Here is a 17,994-nt window from a genome sequence, read left to right on the forward strand (position 1 = left end):
GCGCGTCTCCCCGCGGCGACCGGGCTCGCCTTGCCGGTCCGGGGGTGTGCGGGGGAGGGCCCCGAGCCATACGGCGGGGCCGTGCTCCCTGCCTCCCCATTGTACGGCTGACCCTGCCGCTGCCCTCGGTTTAAACCCTCCTCCTCCCCTCCCCGGCTGCCCCCCCCCAGCATCATTCCAGTGAGAAGCGGCCAGCTCGGAGACAAAGCTAGGACCTCCCCACCCCACTCAGGCTCTCCCTTCGTGCCCTCAGCCCGGCAGCCGGGCTGCAGGCCGGGGGCTACTGCAGCTGCTGGGCCAGCGCTGGGACCACCGGGCGGGCTGCCCCTCTTTCCCTGTTGCACTACTGTCACGGTCGCAGCGAGCAGTGCAATAATGAAAGGGCGTCAGTGCGCTGGGGAGCGGCGAGAGCCGGGGACGAGCCGGTGACAGCATGCGAGGACGGGACGTCCCGCCCCCCCTCCCCCGAGAGCCACCTTAACGGGGGGATGGGGGACACACACACCACTCTGACGGACGGACTTTGGTTGTGCAACTTTCTTTGTTTCAACACGCAGCGGCGGTGAGTGTGCGCGCAGGGACAGGGCAAGGTGAGCGGCTCCGCGCACCGCTCGCCTCGGGCCCGCGGCCGCCGCCGCTTCCCGCCCCCGCCGGCTCCGGCCGCGCTGCCTGGGGCAGCCCCTCTGCTGTACCCGGCCGACACCAAATAAATAAAGTGACCCCAAGTCCCCTGTCGCTGCTTTTTCTTCCTAGAGGGGCTTCTTGCAGGTCGGCAGCCCCTCCTGCCTCCCTGGCAGCCCCTCGCAGATAAAAATCCCCTCGACGGGTTTTTGCGCTGTGGTTCGGTGTGCTGTTCACCCGTTTGGTCTTTGTGGGGAGAGACCGAAAATGCGAATAGGAAACGAGCATCTTCCTTCACTGTGGAGCCTGAAAAACGGGCTTGAGTCGTGCCCTAGTGCGGGGTTCAGCAACGGGGGAGCACGGGTAGGGAAGCAAGTGTGGGGCGGGAGGGGAAGGGTTTGCAATAATGGAGATGATAATAGCGTTTTGCATCTGGGAGCTGTGCTGAGAAGGCCAGGAAATAGCCCTTTGATTATTAGTGGCCATGGTGAAATGGATACTTCTGTAAAACAGGGCTGGGGAGGGGTATTTCCTTTAGCAAAGGACCTTTCCGCTCTGGCCTTTTGAACCTGTGCTTCTCTCTGGCACTGTTTCTGCTTCATCATGACTTTTTGCAGAGGTAAGTGAGTGCAGAAAGCAGGCTGGCTGTAGGAGAGGGATGCAATCTAATCCTGATGAAAAGGCTTTTACAGTTTATGCTTCATTTCCTATTTCTTTTGGGTTCTCTCTTTCTTCCGTCCCTCACATGCACAAGCAGATACAAAAGCTGAATCCTTTCCTGCAGTCTTTCTCCCAGGGAAAAGTCAGCCCCCTCCCCAGCTTCACCTTCAGGCTTTGCACACACAAAATGGCTGCAGCAGCCTGTGGGTGGGCATGGAGAGCTCAGGAAGCTGCTTTTCTTTTTCCCACCCTGCCTGCCCAGGAAGACCTTCTGCTTTTATTTTCTGTGGCATTTTGCTCTTGCATAGCTCTGTGCAAATCCAAGGGGGGCTCCTATGTGTAATCTATGCATGGAATGGGAGCTGGGGAGGGAAGTGGCCAGTTTGCATGAGAAGGGGACCTATCGGGCCCCAGTGTTTATTTTTTTGCTGACCTTCTGGGGATATGGTCAGTGAGAGCTGTGACAGCTGCTGGAAGCGGCAGGGGCTTTGAAGATTGTGAAGGTTGTGACCTCGAGGCCCCTTTCCTCTCTCTGTCCCAGGAGCTGCTGAGTCAATCAGGGAAAAGGGGAGGTTGAAATGGGGGCTGCTCTTTAGCCATTTTTCAATCGGTGAATGAAACAGGAAAGGACAAATGCAAGAAGAAAAAAGAGTGATTACTTCCACTTTGGTGCATTACTGAGAAGGGGGAATCTCTCTTTGGCAAAAGATTATAACAATAATGGGAAACCACTGTGCTCCTAAGATCTAGCACCTTGAATAAAGGATTTAACTGGGCAAGGAGCTGATGGCAGATCAATAACAGTAAATTAGGGGGAAAGCCTATGAACTTCTCTTGGTTCAAAGCAAGAGGATATCCACCTCTCATTTCCACGATATCAGCTCTAGATGTAACAGCAGCAACATGTTCCCAGTTGGCCCACTAGCTCCCACCATCTCCTTGACCCTACACTAACACACCTTCATCTTTGCTGAGCTCAGTTGAACCCTATGGCTGAGACTGCAGAGGCCACTTTGAATGGCTGCACCACACATGCCAAAATAAAGGGACAAAGTACATTGAGCAGAGCTGTTATCCTTGACTGTGCGTGCCTTCAAATGGCACAAGCTCCCCTGGCAATAGACACCCCTGGGCAGCCCACGAGAGGGCTCTCAGCCCCAGACCACTCTCTTAAGCCTAGTGAGTGGGGTTTAAGTCTTTTTCAATGTCTAGATAACATGATCCTATGGATCTTTCCTTTTAAAATACTAATCAGAACAGCAAACAGAGCACCCGGCTTCGGTTGACCAATACACAACAGAGGCAAAGAAAGCAAATAGCAGGCTTTTCACTTAGTTTACACAGGGGGCACTTAAATACTGTATTGGTTACATAATACCATTTGGGGGTTGGGGCTTTACACATTCTTCTACTAAATATAACTGTGAGATTTGTTTTAAAGTGATCAAAACAAATGCAACCACAGCTTTGAGGCTACGATTAGACATAATACCACTAGGTATCTCATAGTATATTTACTGAAAACCAAGGCACAGTAGAATTCTTTCCCTAGACCTGCTGATCAGTGCTCCACTCGCTCTACTGCAGCAGAGGGTGTACATTGCCTCTACAAGGGCTGTCATAGACAGCCACTTCCCTGCAGGAAGCACAAGCTACTGGTTTTTAGGGCTATATCCTGCCCCTGCTACACATCCAGTCCTCAGAATTCACCTCAGCACAGAGTGGACAGGATATGTTTTGGCAATTACAGTGAAATAAGTGCTAAGAAAGAGGATGAAGCATATAAAAAATTCTAAATCCTAGCTGCAATTGATTAGGGAAAAGGTATAACCTGTAAACTCCTCTAGAGGACCCTGTTCAGATGGAGTACCTGAAAGCATATTCCCTTCCTGAAAAGCCCTCCAGTAAACACCCTGTTTCCATCCAAAGGGAGTAGCAGGTGGCCAAACTGCTCCACTGGAGGCTTGACAGTGGCATTATCTACCCAGCTTTTCAGCTGAAGCCTGGCTCAATCTGTACACAACTTTTGAAACTTCAGCTAAACCCTTCCTGGGAATGGAAAGCTTCCCCAGGCAAAGCCTGGATCTAGCAGCCCTGTGTTCTTGCAAAGGACCCATCCCTCTGCTCAGAGGTGAACAGAGGGGGAAAAAAAGCCTCAGAGCATCAGAGCTTTAAAACTATCCTTTTCTCTTTAGTGTGTTGTCACCAGAAGCTTCATGGGCAGAGATCTCTTCCATAAGGATCTGGCACAACAGTGGGTGGGCAGCTAATTGAGAATGGAAATTCCTTGGGGCAAACCAAAATAACCTTTGCAGCACTGCATGGAACTAGGTACGCTGCCTGGGCTCAGCATCAAACACAGACTCTGTAAAACTCCTGCTTACTCATTCACCTGGAAGGTGGGTGAGCCCTTGTCTTTTAAACCTCCTGAGACACAGAGTAATCGGACGACGAGGATAAGCCGCTGTGCACAGTGCAAACTCGAATGTATCATTTTGTATGGGTGTAATAAGTCAGATATTTTAAAGAGTCACCCTGCTACTACTTACTACAAGAAATAGCAGACCTCTGCTTCCCTCAAATACCGATCTGCTAAGAAGTAACATCTTTGCCAGGAGTCACTACATCTATGTGAGCAGTTTACCCAATTAAAATCGATAGGCAGATACACTGAATATGAAAGCCACCTTCACATAGTGCTAGAAACAAACTGGTTTGTTCCCCCATTATGAATCTCTGTCATATTTCAGAACAAGTTTGGAGTGATGGCACTCTGGGTTCACACAGCCTTCCAGCAGAAAATTCAGTTGCTTGGTTTTTCTTTTACAGCAGATATACCTTTAATACGTCTCTACATTATTTTTGAAAAATTCAAACAAAAGGGAGGCTGTGCTCTGGGAGAAGCAGAAAATTAAAGATTTCATGTTCTGAAGGAAAAAGGGATCTCTCACCAGCCCTAGGGAAGTATGGAGGTCACCATCATGTGCCAGCCGTTACAGACACCAAGTATGAGCAAAGCTAAGGATTCCTCACTGTCTATTCCCAAACACCAAGTGATTCACTTCGAGCATTTATAGCAGTGTTTGGAGCAAGTGAAAGGTCATTTTGGTGTTCCCTGGTTGAATCTCTGGCCAAATTCTCTGGTCAGAATCGATCCTCAGTTCTTCCCCTTGTTTCACTGTCTACACACAGACATCCCTACTGCAAGCTAAATGTTTACAAGAAAAAAATCTAACAAACCAACAACCACAAATCCCTTCCAAAAATTTCTCTCTCCTACATACACAGACACAGACACACACAAAAAAAAAAAAAAAAAAAAAAAAAAAAAAAGGCAGGAGTGATTTTCATCAGGAGCGGGGGAATCAGAATAATATTTAAATGGAGAAAAAGTGAAGCCGAACTGTTTTCCATTTGCACCTTGTATTAAGGGAGGCAGTGGGGTAAGGGGTCTTCTTTAAAGCCTCGACTAGCTGAATGAATGGCTCTTGGCACTACAGCCAAGAGTGAAGTCAAGAGCCTGCCTCCCCCTCTGGCTGCGGAGCGGTCGCCGGGTCGGCGGTGCCAGGGGGAGGCTCTCCCGGGCTCCGCTCCGCGCCCGCTGCCCCGACCGCACGGCGAGCAACCGTGCGTCGGGGAGGTGCACCCTGCACCCGTGAAGGATGAGATTCAGTGCCGCGGGCTCATTTTCGGTACTAGGCAAAGGCCAGTGCAGCGCAGTCGGTCGAGTCTGACAGTTGCCGCCCAGTGAAACCGGCCTCTGCAAACGGGTTGCTTGGGGGTTCCGAAGCATCTCTGGCTTGTGGCTCTTGAGAGGACCTCGCTGACAGTCAGCCCCGCCGCTTTGTTCGTAGGCTCTGTCCAAAGGGCAAGCTCATGGAGCTTCCCCCACGGGGGCAGAGAGATGCAGAGGGAGGCTCCCTTTCCGTCGGGGAAGGTGTGCTCGAAACCACCCCATCGTCTTTCCCTCCGTTGGGAGGCTGACGAAAAAAATATCACGTCCGCCGGTCCCAGCAGAGAAGGGCAAAGAAAACCTATGTCCCGCATGGGACAAAGAAGTACCGACACGTTTTTGAGATCACTCAGTTCTGCAGCTGTGCACTGAGGGCTGGTCGTAAGTCCTAGTCCAGCACCTTAAGCATAGGTCCACCTATTCCTACCAAAAGGTCCCTTTGACCTCAAATAACACTTTATGAGGATGGAATTTTATTTTAAGGTTAAGTCTTAAGGCATTCTTTCAGTATGAACCATAGCGTCTCAGAGTGAACAACAGATAATCATTTTCCTTCGGTCTCTAATCGGCACCAAATATAAGAAACTATGATCTAGTGTCAAGGTGGTTTTCTGGTAAGAACAATCTAGGGTAACTTTCCTATGGAGAAGAACGCAGAAAGTAGGTTGGAAATAAAAGAGACATTCTGCATTATTATTATTTTCCCTTCAGAGCACCTTTTAATGTAGCGTCCCACACCAGCCTTCCCAGCGCAGCGTCCCCTCCCCAGTGGGGACAGTGCCGTGGCACGCAGCCGGCAGTACCTCCGCTGTCGGAGCTACGCCGCGGGGTCCCAGCCAGGGGCGTGCTGTGGGCAGAGCAGGGGCTGCCTCGGCAGCAGGTTAGCGCTGAGGATGCTGAACCACCCTCCCCGGCCGGCTCTCACTGTACGTCCCCTCCACGCCTGCGCCCTGCCCCCCGCAGCCCCCGCCCCTGCCCTGCTGGGGAACGCCGGGCTCGGAAGCCTTCGTTCTCCGTCACTGACAGGCATATTCACTTTGTTCTGGTGTTCCCCACATTCGGGACCCCACCTTCCTGTCCCGGCACAACAGGATCTGCGGGGTCGCTCGCTCCCTGGCAGGACTTTCGGATGGCACTGGGGAGGAAACCGTAAAAGCCGCGTTGTCAAACTTCCACTCTTTGGAGGGTTTTCAGGCTTTTTCTCTGCTACCCATCACTACTCTCCTGGAGGAGGGTGTCCCTTCAACTCCAGCTGCCAGTTCCAAAAACCACAACAACCCCTACCTTTCGGAGTAGGAACGAATGAAGTTGTGCTCTCCCAGCTGAGAATTTACACCTTAAAGAGCGAATCTGTTGCGGCCGGTCCGATCGCCCCTCTCTGCCCCTTGAAGAGCAGCATCCCTCCTGTCCTCCAGCGCCAGGCTTTAGTCTTGGTAAAGGCAGACTTCCTAAGGGGCGTCACGAAGCTCTTTACCCCCCCAGAGCCAAGACGGGGGGACGGGGGGGGAGGGGGGCTCCGAGGCTGCTGGGACTTTTTTGCAAGATTTCAGTTAATCACTCACAATAAACAGCCTCCCATCTCATCAGGGAAAACAGCGGCCATATAGAAAGACAAATATTTTAACACTTTAAGCTATTTTATCTTAGAGACTGAAGTCTCCGAACCTGACCGAGAGCCACTCTCATCACCATGGGTTTGTATTGCTGAGGAAACGTAGCACAACACAAACGTGTTTTGCTGTGCAGCTTTACAGAAAATTGCCTGCAGCTCGACAGTAATCATCTGCACACCCGCACCCCCTGAAAGGTAATGCGTTCAAAAGTATAATATTTGCAAGAGAGCAGATGGTGCTCCCTTGGGTGCAATTTCAGGAGAAGCCTTGCATTCCGCACTTCTTGAGGTCTGTTTTAGCCACACAGGTTTAATGCTACAAGAGCTTTTTTTTTTTTTTTTTTTTTTTTTGCTATGGAGTCACAAGCACAGCGTAAGATTGTGCTGGCACGAATCATGACCCTTCCCGCTTTGAACAAGACGAAGGACACAAGTGGAGTAGACCGGTGATTAAATGAGAGCCTATGCAATTCTTTTATGACACTCCGTGTGCCCATTGAAGCCAGTTACCGAGCTAGATCGGTTTGTGGTAGGATGGGAACTGCTAGAGTTGCATTAAGGCGTGTTTCTCTCACAGTGCAGCAGCACGGTTAGAATACCCATAAGCACGGAGCCCTCCGGACGTCCTGGATGCGGGACAAGCACTCAGGGCGCCCGGGAGTGCTCGTGCGCCTCTCGGCTCCCACATCCGGGCAGGTACTGACTCGCTGCTGTGTTATCTCGGCCCGAGGAGGCACAACGATCCCCTTTGCAGCCTTTCGGACTCTTGAGCTACTGGGCTTTAAACTTGCCGCTCGGCCAGAGGAAGTCGGCTGAAGGCAGGGGAGGAACCGGGGAGGGACCCCCGCTCTCCGCCAGCCCACCGGGCACAGGGCGACGGCGCTGCCCAGCGTAGCCCCGTCCTTCGTCTTCGGCCTTGCGGCCGCGCCCATGAGGAGCTTCCCACGGGAGACGTGCTTGCGCAGCGCCCAGGGCTTCTGCCGGGGGCCGCGCTCTGCCCGCAGCCTGGGGCTCCGGCTGGCGACGGGGCCGGCACATGCGGTGGGACCTCCCCGCTCCCTCCACGCCCCGCTGCGGCGGAGACGAGAGGGGTGGGGAAGGGGCAGAGAACTGTGAGGACAGATCCGCTACGGGAATGAGGGTCTTGGAGGAAGCCTCTTGACATCACCCAAGGATCGCCGTTAGCAGCGGCTGGCACGCAAATACTGGTACCCGGGATCGCAGAAGGTTCCTGTGCGAGAGCATCTTTCCGCTAGACATGAAGGAATATCAGCAGGCAGTGGATGGTGAGAAACCAAATTGCACTGCCAGGGAGATCTGCAGGAAAAGAATCTCTGGTTTTTTGGCACATGAACAAAACCCTCGGCAATAACGACGCCGACAGGAAGGGGAGCTGGACTCGCCAGCCCCCTGCCCCCACCGAGGACGGCTGGCGTAGCGCAACGTGGGCGACCCACGCAGCCAGCGGGAGCTGCATCCCCGCAGGATGGCAGGGAGAAGCCTCTCAGCGGCTCGCAAACCGATACCGCGTCGGTAAGAGATGGCAGCTCCTCATCAAAGGGAAGCCTCGGCGGGTGGCATAGGATCCACTCCAGGGCAAGTGGTCCAGGAAGAGCCGAGGAGAGCCAGGTGAGTCACACTAAGGACAAGAGCTGTTCATGTAAGTGTTACCACTGACGAGCAACGTATTCTGGCCAGGAACAGACCGTTCAGTTTTCGCTTTTGCTGTCGAGATCTTGCAAGATGCAATGAGTTTTGTTGTAGATGACGGGAGGAGGTGAGCTCCCTGTTTAACCACTCTTTTGTACCTTTCCTTCCCCCACCGAGCAGAAACCGGTATTTAATTTTACAATACAGGTAATTGCCTTAGATGTGTACTGTAAGCAAATAGACTTCAACCTTGGCCTCACTTTATCGATCCTAAAGAAAAACAGGAAATAGAAACGCCTGAAGCACCGCTTCAGAGCCTACGCTACTGCTTTAAACTTCCCTTTCGAATAACCGAGCAGTACATGACTTGGCAGAGCGCACCTAACGCGAGGCACGGCCGCACGGGAGGTCTTGCAGCAGCAGATCGCCTTAGCGGTGTAACGCGGGGGAAGCGGACGTTGTTTGTTTCCCCCTGAAGAGTATAAATCCGCAGCGATCAAAGCTGCGCAGCTGAAACACCGCCGGGCTGCCAAAGGCGCTCGATTCCCAGGGAGCCGGCAGCGCTCGGGAGCAGCAGGCGGAGGAGCAGCGCTCACTAGCGGCCGCCGCTCCCGGCCCGCTCCCCGCTTCCAGATGGAGATAGGGGGAAAGACGCGCCCGCCCCTTTCTCCTCAGAACGGCCCTGCTCGCATATACCCCACACAAGTTTTCACACAGCTCATCCACAGGACTGTTCCCTAGGCAGGACAGAGTAGTCACTGGCCAGTCCAGGGAACCGCGGGCAGGGGGCTGCAGTCAGCCCGACCCTTCCAGCCTGCAGCGGCCGGGCTGGCAGAGATGGGGCTGAGAAGGCATCAGCAGAAGAAAAATAACAACACTGGGTACCTATTGCATCTTATGTTTAGCTGTGGTTTGAGATACTTCGACATTTAGTACAGCACACACTTATATTACTAATCAGCAATCTCAGAAAATGAAGCTTAGGTGGATAAATACATAACCAACACAGAGATCAAGCAAAGAGCCTTAGATCCCAGTCACAGCTCAACAGTCCTCCAGACATGCAATGCCAGCACCCACACATTATTTTTATAGTTTAAAAAAGCACATAGGAACTAATCAGGCAGCTTTGCAGCTTGGATACATTCTGATTAATTTCTAATGTTTTTTAAGGGTTTGGTACCCTTGAGATGTCATACAGCTCCTAACACTTCTTATCCTAATGAAGCAGGACATCATTTTCCCAAAGGATTGAAGACAGCTGAATCCCTCACAGAACAGTGGCTTGAATCAGTATCAGAGGAGGATTTCACTGGGAACTTCATGCTAATTTAGAATTAGCACAATACCAAATATAGCAAGAAGGTTTTTATAATCAGTTTAATTTGATGCAATTTAAAGAGAAAAAAGCATTGAACGGTGCAGCTAACAAAGTCTACTTTTCAAGGTGGTCACTACATTCCCTCCTTGTCTCATACACACCCAAAGTAATTCAGTACTGTCCTCAGAGGAATTGGTTGACCATCTCAAATAATTCCCACACATTACTCCAATTACTGCAAGCTTGATTCAGGAAACAGAAGAAAAGGAGCTAACCCTGCTGTTCCATCTTTAGAGTAAAAAGAAACTATTAGATACAAATACTCCAGGTCCTGCTAAAGTATTTAGAAACATGGGAGCACTAAGATGCTTAGAATGGCAGTGGGAGGAGGGGAAAAAGTATAAAATATTTATTCCTCTAAGCATTTAAAAAACCTTAGGACCTTAAAGTTTATTACTGTTTGTGATTTGCATACATAATAAATGCTACGTACCCCAAGTCTGAATTGCCTTGTGTTTCCTGTGCAACTCCAGGTTGGTAAGGTTCGCCATTTTATTCCTCCTTGAGGAAGCAAACCACCCCCTGCGCTTCCTATCCCCCAGGATAGAATCAAACACAATCAAGAGGAAAGCACTTCCTTAGCTCCAAGTATTCCTGTTTAAGGGTAACTTTTTTGTTGTAGTTGTTTCCTAACAAAGCTTAATGACACAACCACAAGTGCTGCCTTGTATCTCCAAAAACATGGGTTCCTGAAAGGCAACTGATGAAACAGCCACGTTATGAAGCAATTCATGATCAAACATATCTGAACAGTGGCCCAGAGCTGTATTACAGGAAAATGTGTTTCAAGAGAGAATTGCAAAACCAAAAGGACACAGATGAAAACTCAAAACTAGGAAAGAGGGACAGCAGCATCAGGCACCTTACATACAAATTCTCTGCCAGCAGGAAATTTAACAAAGAGGCAGCAAGAAATGCCAAGCAGGGATTCAGACACGTAGCAAGATGTTGCTGCTGGAAAGAAGGTCCTGCTAAGGTTCAGCCTCTGTCTAGTATAGGTGTGAAACATGGCGCATCTACAGTGCCAGCTACTGCTTCAGTGCTGGAGAAGAGAGGCAGAAGAGAAAGAAGATTCAGTAAAACCCACAGGCTTAAAAACACGGCTGAGTAAGCATCACTGTTACAGGGTTGTTTCAATGGTAGATTTTTTTCTTCTTAAAAAGATATGCTCATTTAACTTAATAAGAGCAGATATACTCAATTAGTATTCCCAAACAAATGAAATTAAAACATTGGTTTATATTTAGGCTCAACATTCAGAATCAATGAGCTGTACATCCCTTCCAGCACTTTTGAAGAACTAAAACCAGTCCTCATTCACACTGAGAAGCCAAAACACATAGCAAGTGTTCATATGCTTAGCAGTTATAGAGAGTTTTAAAAGCCTTCCAGAAATAAGAGTAAAAATGTTTGTAGACACACACTTGCCTCCAAAATTAGCACATCTAAGGAACTTTGTCATTTTACATTGAACTAGATATATACATGTGTAAAATGCAGTATTTGAGATTGTCTTCAACATAGTTCAGAGTAGATAGTCTTTAGCAACTATTCCCACTAAGAACAACTATAAATACAGATTCCCCTAATTCTTTCCCCAAAAGCCCTTCTAGTTTACTAAAGGAAGAGTAACAACATCAGTGCACCTTTTCAAAGATTTCTTGTAGTAGTAAGTAAGAAATTTGGAAGCATTTGTTATTTAAAAGAATTATTATCTGCTAGCATCAGAAATCAAAATAAACAGCTTTCACTTAACATTGAAGCATACAGAGGATTCTGAGATATCATAAAATTTATCACCTTAAAATAAAGGAAAACAAATAAGCAAAACAGCAATCCCGAGTTTTATATCTACATCTCTCAGTATTTCATGCTTTACTCTAGAGACTCAACATCCTTGGGCAGATGACAAAATCACATGGAAAACGAACAACACCACCTAGCAATATAAAACCAGAGATTCTCCATATCTCTAGAGCTCATCTGTGGTGGAAGGACTGAAAAGTTGAACTGTAAACAGCTGCAAGTAAATAAAAACACCTGAACCACACTCTGAATCTCAGTACTTGCACATGAGCAAGAGCCATCATTTTTCACAGCTATAACTTTTGCACTTCCTACATTAACATGACCTTTCTTCCTAGCCAGCATTTAGCATGCTGGGAGTACCAATGGTTCTTGAAGTCCTATATTAGACCTTTCCAAAGTAAGATGTACTTAAACTGGCCTTATTTAAGAGTCCTTCATTTTTATAGTGATAAAAATCAAGAAAAAAACCTAACCAACTAAAAAAAAGCCAACTATTGTGACACATACTCAAGGAAAAACATTAAGGCCAAGTTCTTTTACACTTTGGTCAGAATAAGAAGTGGAGGAAACTCAGTTCACAGGAATATTGTTGAATACGTCTTTAAATAAGGCATTCATAGATACATATGTGTGGGGAAGTTTGGTTCTTTAGGAACAAAAGGTACAAATATTTTTCAGAATTGAGATCATATCAGAAAGTAAGCAATAAGGACTAAAATTATTTTTTTTTCTCAGCCTCACTAAACCAATTCGGCTCAAATCCAGAACAGAAAGACAAAGGTCCAGGGAAATTCCACTCAAGCATAATAAATAAGATTGATAAATACCTTTGCTAGAGACAGAAACATCCAGGCAGAGAGAAACATTGGGTAGGGATAGTACCTGACACACAGACTGAGATGAGCCACACAGCTCTGTCCCTTTCTCAGCCAACTGTATTCCACAGGTGCACAAACACTAAGCCCATATGGTTTAGGCATAAAGCATTTTAGCTCTTAGTGACAGAGAACTCATTGCCCAAATTATTTTTTCCTCCTGTCAAATACTCTCACTCTTTTTGTTTTTACTTATATACCATCTTCAAAAGAAAAAGCCCTCCTTTTTAATAAAGGAAAGGAAAAGTCAGCTTGTTTATGCAGAAGGTTTGGTTTGTTTTTAAACAGTTATCCTTTACAGCCACAACTTCAATACCAATCAGTCAGGAGTATAAGTGAACCCGAACCATTAATCACATAAAAGTTTACTTCTATTACAAATCACCAAAATCCAGCCTACTTAACCTCCAAAACACCTGCAATCCTTAAATACCCACGTTCAACTAAAATTCATAGAAAAACATTCTTACCTTCTTCTTTGAAGAAAAGTAATGAGCTACACAGAGCAACTGTGACCGGGGTGCTTTGTTCCATAGGGTACAAAGAATCTTCCTTGGTAGGAAACCCTTAAATAAAACCTGGAGCTGGCCTGGACAGCACCTGCACAAGGCACAACAGAGCAGGACCTACAGAGTAGCTGTCCTATTTCTAAAGCTGAACTGTAACTGCTTGGTGCACCTTCTCAACACAACCCTTAAAGCTGCAGCACGTGACCGGGGCTGTAAAAGCAGTAAATCACTTTCCTGCTTCTTTAACTGATTGACTAATGAGCACTGTAATCAGTAAACTATTTACACATAGAAACAAGGACACCTGAGTTTTCTGACTTTTCTCACTCGTTTGGTGAGCTTTTCTGTTTAAAGCAAAGAGCAAATGTATGGTATTTTGAAATTTAATCGGTATTTCCAGTAACACTGTGTAACAAACACATTCAAGAATTAATTTCTCTTTTCACAGAGGGAGAGGAACACAGCTTAATTTGTTCAATGAAGATTCCCTGCTAGCGCTCCACCACACACCATTCTGTCAAAAATCCAGGACCAAACTATTGTCTAAGATTCTTTTTGCTCTTCTGGATTCACACACAAAAAACCCCACATGGGTATATGCCACACTATTTATTCATCTGAATTCGCATACTGATCTTCCAGAGTGACACTGAAGTACAACATAAGCCAAATTCAACTGTTCCTTCACAGCATAAGGAATTTTATAAAATTCTAATATTAATTGGACAAGCAGCTTTCTGCACCAGTTCATAGAGCAGATCAGCCTTACCAATGGACAATTAGCAATACCACTATTACCAGATCATCTGAACTTCTTGGACAAAGTAAACATATTAAAATTTTGTCTTCTTGTTCCAACATACGCAATATTTTCAACTCTTCCAATACAGTACAGAACGAAACTCAGGAAGCACACTGGAAGCTATTTTCAAATGGATACTTTTGTTTACTCAAAGGCTTGATAACTGACTTCAAGCCATTCAAAAAACACCATTTTGAGAACCATTTTTCCCTTTCTAGACTCAATCCATCTTCTCATCAATGACATTCTTTCACTAAGAAGTAGAAATCGGTTTCCAAATATTTAATTATAGTTGGAAAAAGATTACAAAATACAAAGTTCTATTGTACTTGGGACTACAGAAATGTATTACTTCTATTTTTCCATTTCCTTCAAATTTGAGAAGAAGTAACAAGCAAACAAATGACAACAAAAACTAACAGATGTATGAACTAGTTCCACCAATAAGCTTGAAAATTCAGAAAGGATTTCACTATAAATAAATGTCAGTGGCTGAACCTGGCAGAAGCCATTCCCCACAGAAGTGCTGCATTTCTAGAATGAACTAATGCCCTTCAGTAACACAGAAAGTCAGTCACCCGGGCAAGGCGGGACTTAGAAGATTAGCATCTCTGAACTCTGGAGTCAGCTAAAGCCTTTTGGATCCTCTGTCAATTCAGAGCTCATCATGTTTTGCGGGGTCCATACTGGGTTTGATGAAGACTCCCTCCATTGCTTTCCAATAGTTGTGATGATTAGCAGCAGGCATGCCATGGACTTCCCGCTGGCCTCTAATGGGGTGGCCGTACTGTTCTCCTGTTATCGACAGGAACACCTCGGTCCCCACGTGCTTGAAGCGCACGGCGTCATCCCGCTCCCAGTAAGTCCCACTGCACTGCACAATCCAGATATCCAGGTCATCTCCTTCGCCATCATCACCAAAGGCACTTACTTCCTGTTAGAGATACAAACTCCCTGGAGTGAAAATGTAAGCAGACACCTCCAAAACACACAAATACCAACCACAAAGTCAGCAGAGCTTAAGACAAGGATGGGGAAAGAAAAAGTGCTGTTGCTTTGCTTTGCCAACAGTTATCAAATCCAGAAGCAGAAGTTTCTACCATTACAATCTGATCACAAATTGCCAACAAACTTCACCGTGTAATCTGAGCAAAACGTGCCAACGAATCCTAACATACAAATGAAATAAAAGAGGATTTAGCACAGAGAGATCAGAACAATCTTCCTGAGAAAAAAAATTCAAAAGAAACAACTCTAATGCTGATACAAATTTTCTCCCCACAAAATTAAGTTTGTAACTGTAGACATTTAGCTTTGTAGTATGACTGTCTTCATAGTTACCATTGCAACAGCTTTCTCAGCATGTGTTTTTATCACAACATCCCAACAATTTAGCTCATTAAGTATCATATTCCCTTTTTGCTTAATTATACCAAGCTTACAGTTTGGTCACCAATTACTAAGGTGACCCAACTCTTTCTTCAGACAGACTGCTACATAGCTCTTTAAAATAAATAAAGACAATGATTAAGATAAATGAATTGCTGCTAAAACAAAAGTGAGAGATTAGATTTCATTATGCACCATATAAAAGCAAAACCAAGCATTTACAGAAACCTGACAGACTAAGCTCCAACTGTTTGAGACTCTAAACAGCCTTTAATTCTTAAAAACCTCTGAGAACTAGAAGTGATGAACAACTTGAAAACAGAATGGCAACAGTTTGTACCCAGCAACCTAAAATTTTAGGGTCATGTTAATTCAAGTTTACGTAGCCCCAAAAGTGTGAAAGATAATGCACTAATTGAAAATCCAACTTCTGTAAAGAATATGAAATAAAAATTTGCATTTATAACTGCATCATATGTCAATAACCTCAATGACTAATAACAAGTCACAGTCCTATAAATCTCTGAGGAACTCAGGCAAGCTTTCCTCTCACTCAGACATTGTGCAAACACATATATATAAAAAAAAAGAAACACAATGACAGTTGCTGAACGTTTTTACATTACTGACAATGTTATACAAAGTGTCTACAATGACAAAGGAAAACTAGGGGAAGGTTTTAGATTCAATCTTTTCTTTAAAGAATTCTTTTGAAATGCTATTTTTCCATCACTTCTTTTAATAATGAGATTATCTAGACACCTTACATAAAGCTGGACCTTATTGTTTTAGCCACTTTACTCATGGTGAAAGATAAACCTTTTTCACAAAGAGTCAGGTCTTCCAATTTTGAATGTAATGACCTATCTACAAAGCCTGATGGAAGACTGAAGTGACTAACAATGACAAACTTCCAACAAGCTTGCATTATTTATTTTAAGAGAGATTTTCAATCTTGGAGAAGCATTTGTTCAAGGACAAGACTGGGACTTAATGACAGTTAGAAATTACACTCTTCTAGATATGTACAAAATTACAAATAAATACAATTACGAGAGTAGATTCAATTTTCCTGTGGAAGGAGGACAGATAAATAAGAATAGTGAACTGAAATAGGGCTAGCAAGAAGATGGCTGAGACTACTAGACTGGATCACCAAGAAACTTGGATACAGAAATGCCTAGTGTTATAATACATGATTAGCTGCCTTGCTCTAGAGCAGATCTTCACTGTGTTGAGGGAGGTGCCCATTAAACATTTCAGAACAGTGCCAGCAGCAATGGTGCAGAATTTAAAAAAAAAAAAAAGAAAAAAAAAAGAAAAAAAGCAGATTTGTTAAAACTACTGTGAAATACCAATATTGGTACATATTAAATTTCACCTGAAGAACTGATATACATTATTTCAAGATGAAGAAAAACATGTACTCAAACTCTGGATATGCACAGACACACTGCTGCTGGCAGCTGGCACCCAAGGCTGGTTCTCCAAAAACATGAGGAACTGGAGAGACTGTTGTCAATACATTGCGCTATTCATAAAAAATGTAAAGCTTTACAACTCACTTGGTTATTGGACAGTGGTGATGGGAAGTGATGAGTGTGCAGGTTTTTCCCTGTGTTAACGTGGGTCAGTCGTATCGCTTGCCCACATTTCACGGGTGTACCACGTTGGCAACTGCCATCGCTCTTCCCACGGATCCGCCAGTAACTGTTGGCATCGTCTGAAGCTTCAACTCCTGTCACTGACTGCTGCCCACTTCCTGTTGGAGTAGAATGAAATGGCAGGAGACTTAACCTGCTTCCCCAGTTCAAAAAGTCCTGAAAGAACTAAAGAAATTTTCTTTAATGTTCTCACGCCTTCACGTTCAAGAAATGTTTAATTCTCATAGTCCATTTACCGACTGCAAAGGGAATGCAGGTACCAAATAATCTTTCAGACTGAGGAAGTCGAACACACCATGTGTTAGCAGATGCAAACTGTCAAAGTTCATGGTGAACACACGAGAAGAAAATGTGATTCATGGTAGACACTATTCACACCATCCCGCCTTTCTCAAAAAAATACCAAGTTCTTTGTGTCCCCAAACAGATCAGCACCCTTGTTGCCTAAACAGACACTGCAAGGTCCCGCTGAGGCCCTTGACGCAGAGCAGGGCTCCCCTCAGGGATGAGGGCAAAGCACCCCTGTCACATTCCGACTGCAGGGCACACACAGCGCAGCTGACGCGTCTCACACCCCGGGCCTCGGCATCCTGCTGTCCCTGACAGGTCTCCAGAGCACCCCAACACCCCATCCCTGGCCTGCTGCTTCCCCCTGCACCAAGGACATGAACCTCTGGAAGCTCTCACCTCCATCTCCTTCCCTGATACCCTCACTGCCCACTTCCCGCAATTTCCCTGCCAACCCCCTGCAAGGCACTGCCTGTCTCCCCCACCTCCTTGCCCCCGAACAAACACTTCCTTGCCCCCCTCACAGACACCTCCTTGCCCCCCGCCATTTTCCCGGCCCCTCACAGCCTGTGCCCCTAACACCTCCCAGCTCCCGACACCTCCTGGTTCCCCCGGCCCGGCCCTGCTCACCGGAGCCATACTTGACTTCATGCGAGTGGAGCCGCACGCTGTGGCGGGTGTTGAGCAGCTTCAGCACCGAGCCACAGGTCACGGCGCCCGGCGACGGCTCCCTGCCGTGGCACAGCCCGCGCAGCAGCGCCAGGAGCACCAGCGGAAAGAGATGGCGACCGCCCCGCATCGCGCCCTAAGCCTGGCTGGCACCGAAACCGCCACCGCCACCCCCTCGACCCGGCCGGTCCAGGCGCTCTCGCCCCTCGGCCCGGCCGGTCCCCTCAGAGGGAAGCCCCCTCAGAGCGGCGCTTCCTCACACCCGCGCGGACCCGGCAATCCCCCCGCCCGCCGCCGCGACCAGCCAATCCTCGTCTGCTTCCCGCTCCACC

At 47.0% G+C, this 17,994-nt stretch overlaps 1 protein-coding gene and 1 long non-coding RNA gene across 4 annotated transcripts in view; one reads left to right on the forward strand and one right to left on the reverse strand.

The window, feature by feature from the left end:
• The window catches only part of TOP3B (DNA topoisomerase III beta), a 92,816-nt gene extending 74,837 nt beyond the window's left edge, over positions 1 to 17,979 (reverse strand). For 2 of the 3 annotated variants that reach the window (XM_032705612.1, XM_032705611.1), the window contains exons 1-2: positions 17,624 to 17,903; positions 16,607 to 16,803 (exon numbers count right to left, since the gene is read on the reverse strand). In XM_032705612.1, the coding sequence (XP_032561503.1) occupies positions 16,607 to 16,803; positions 17,624 to 17,792 (366 nt within the window). In that variant the 5' untranslated portion in view covers positions 17,793 to 17,903. Of the gene's footprint in view, positions 1 to 13,217; positions 14,587 to 16,606; positions 16,804 to 17,623 lie in introns of those variants that run through there. The other variant, XM_032705614.1, reaches the window with a different exon arrangement.
• Positions 7,674 to 10,095, forward strand: LOC116795714. The gene is made up of 2 exons (XR_004360140.1): positions 7,674 to 8,255; positions 9,505 to 10,095. It is a non-coding gene; the product is annotated as an uncharacterized LOC116795714 (long non-coding RNA).
• Positions 17,980 to 17,994: the final 15 nt, after the last annotated feature.

This window comes from Chiroxiphia lanceolata, chromosome 18, assembly GCF_009829145.1.
Source record: "Chiroxiphia lanceolata isolate bChiLan1 chromosome 18, bChiLan1.pri, whole genome shotgun sequence".
NCBI classification, from domain to species: Eukaryota; Metazoa; Chordata; class Aves; order Passeriformes; family Pipridae; genus Chiroxiphia; species Chiroxiphia lanceolata.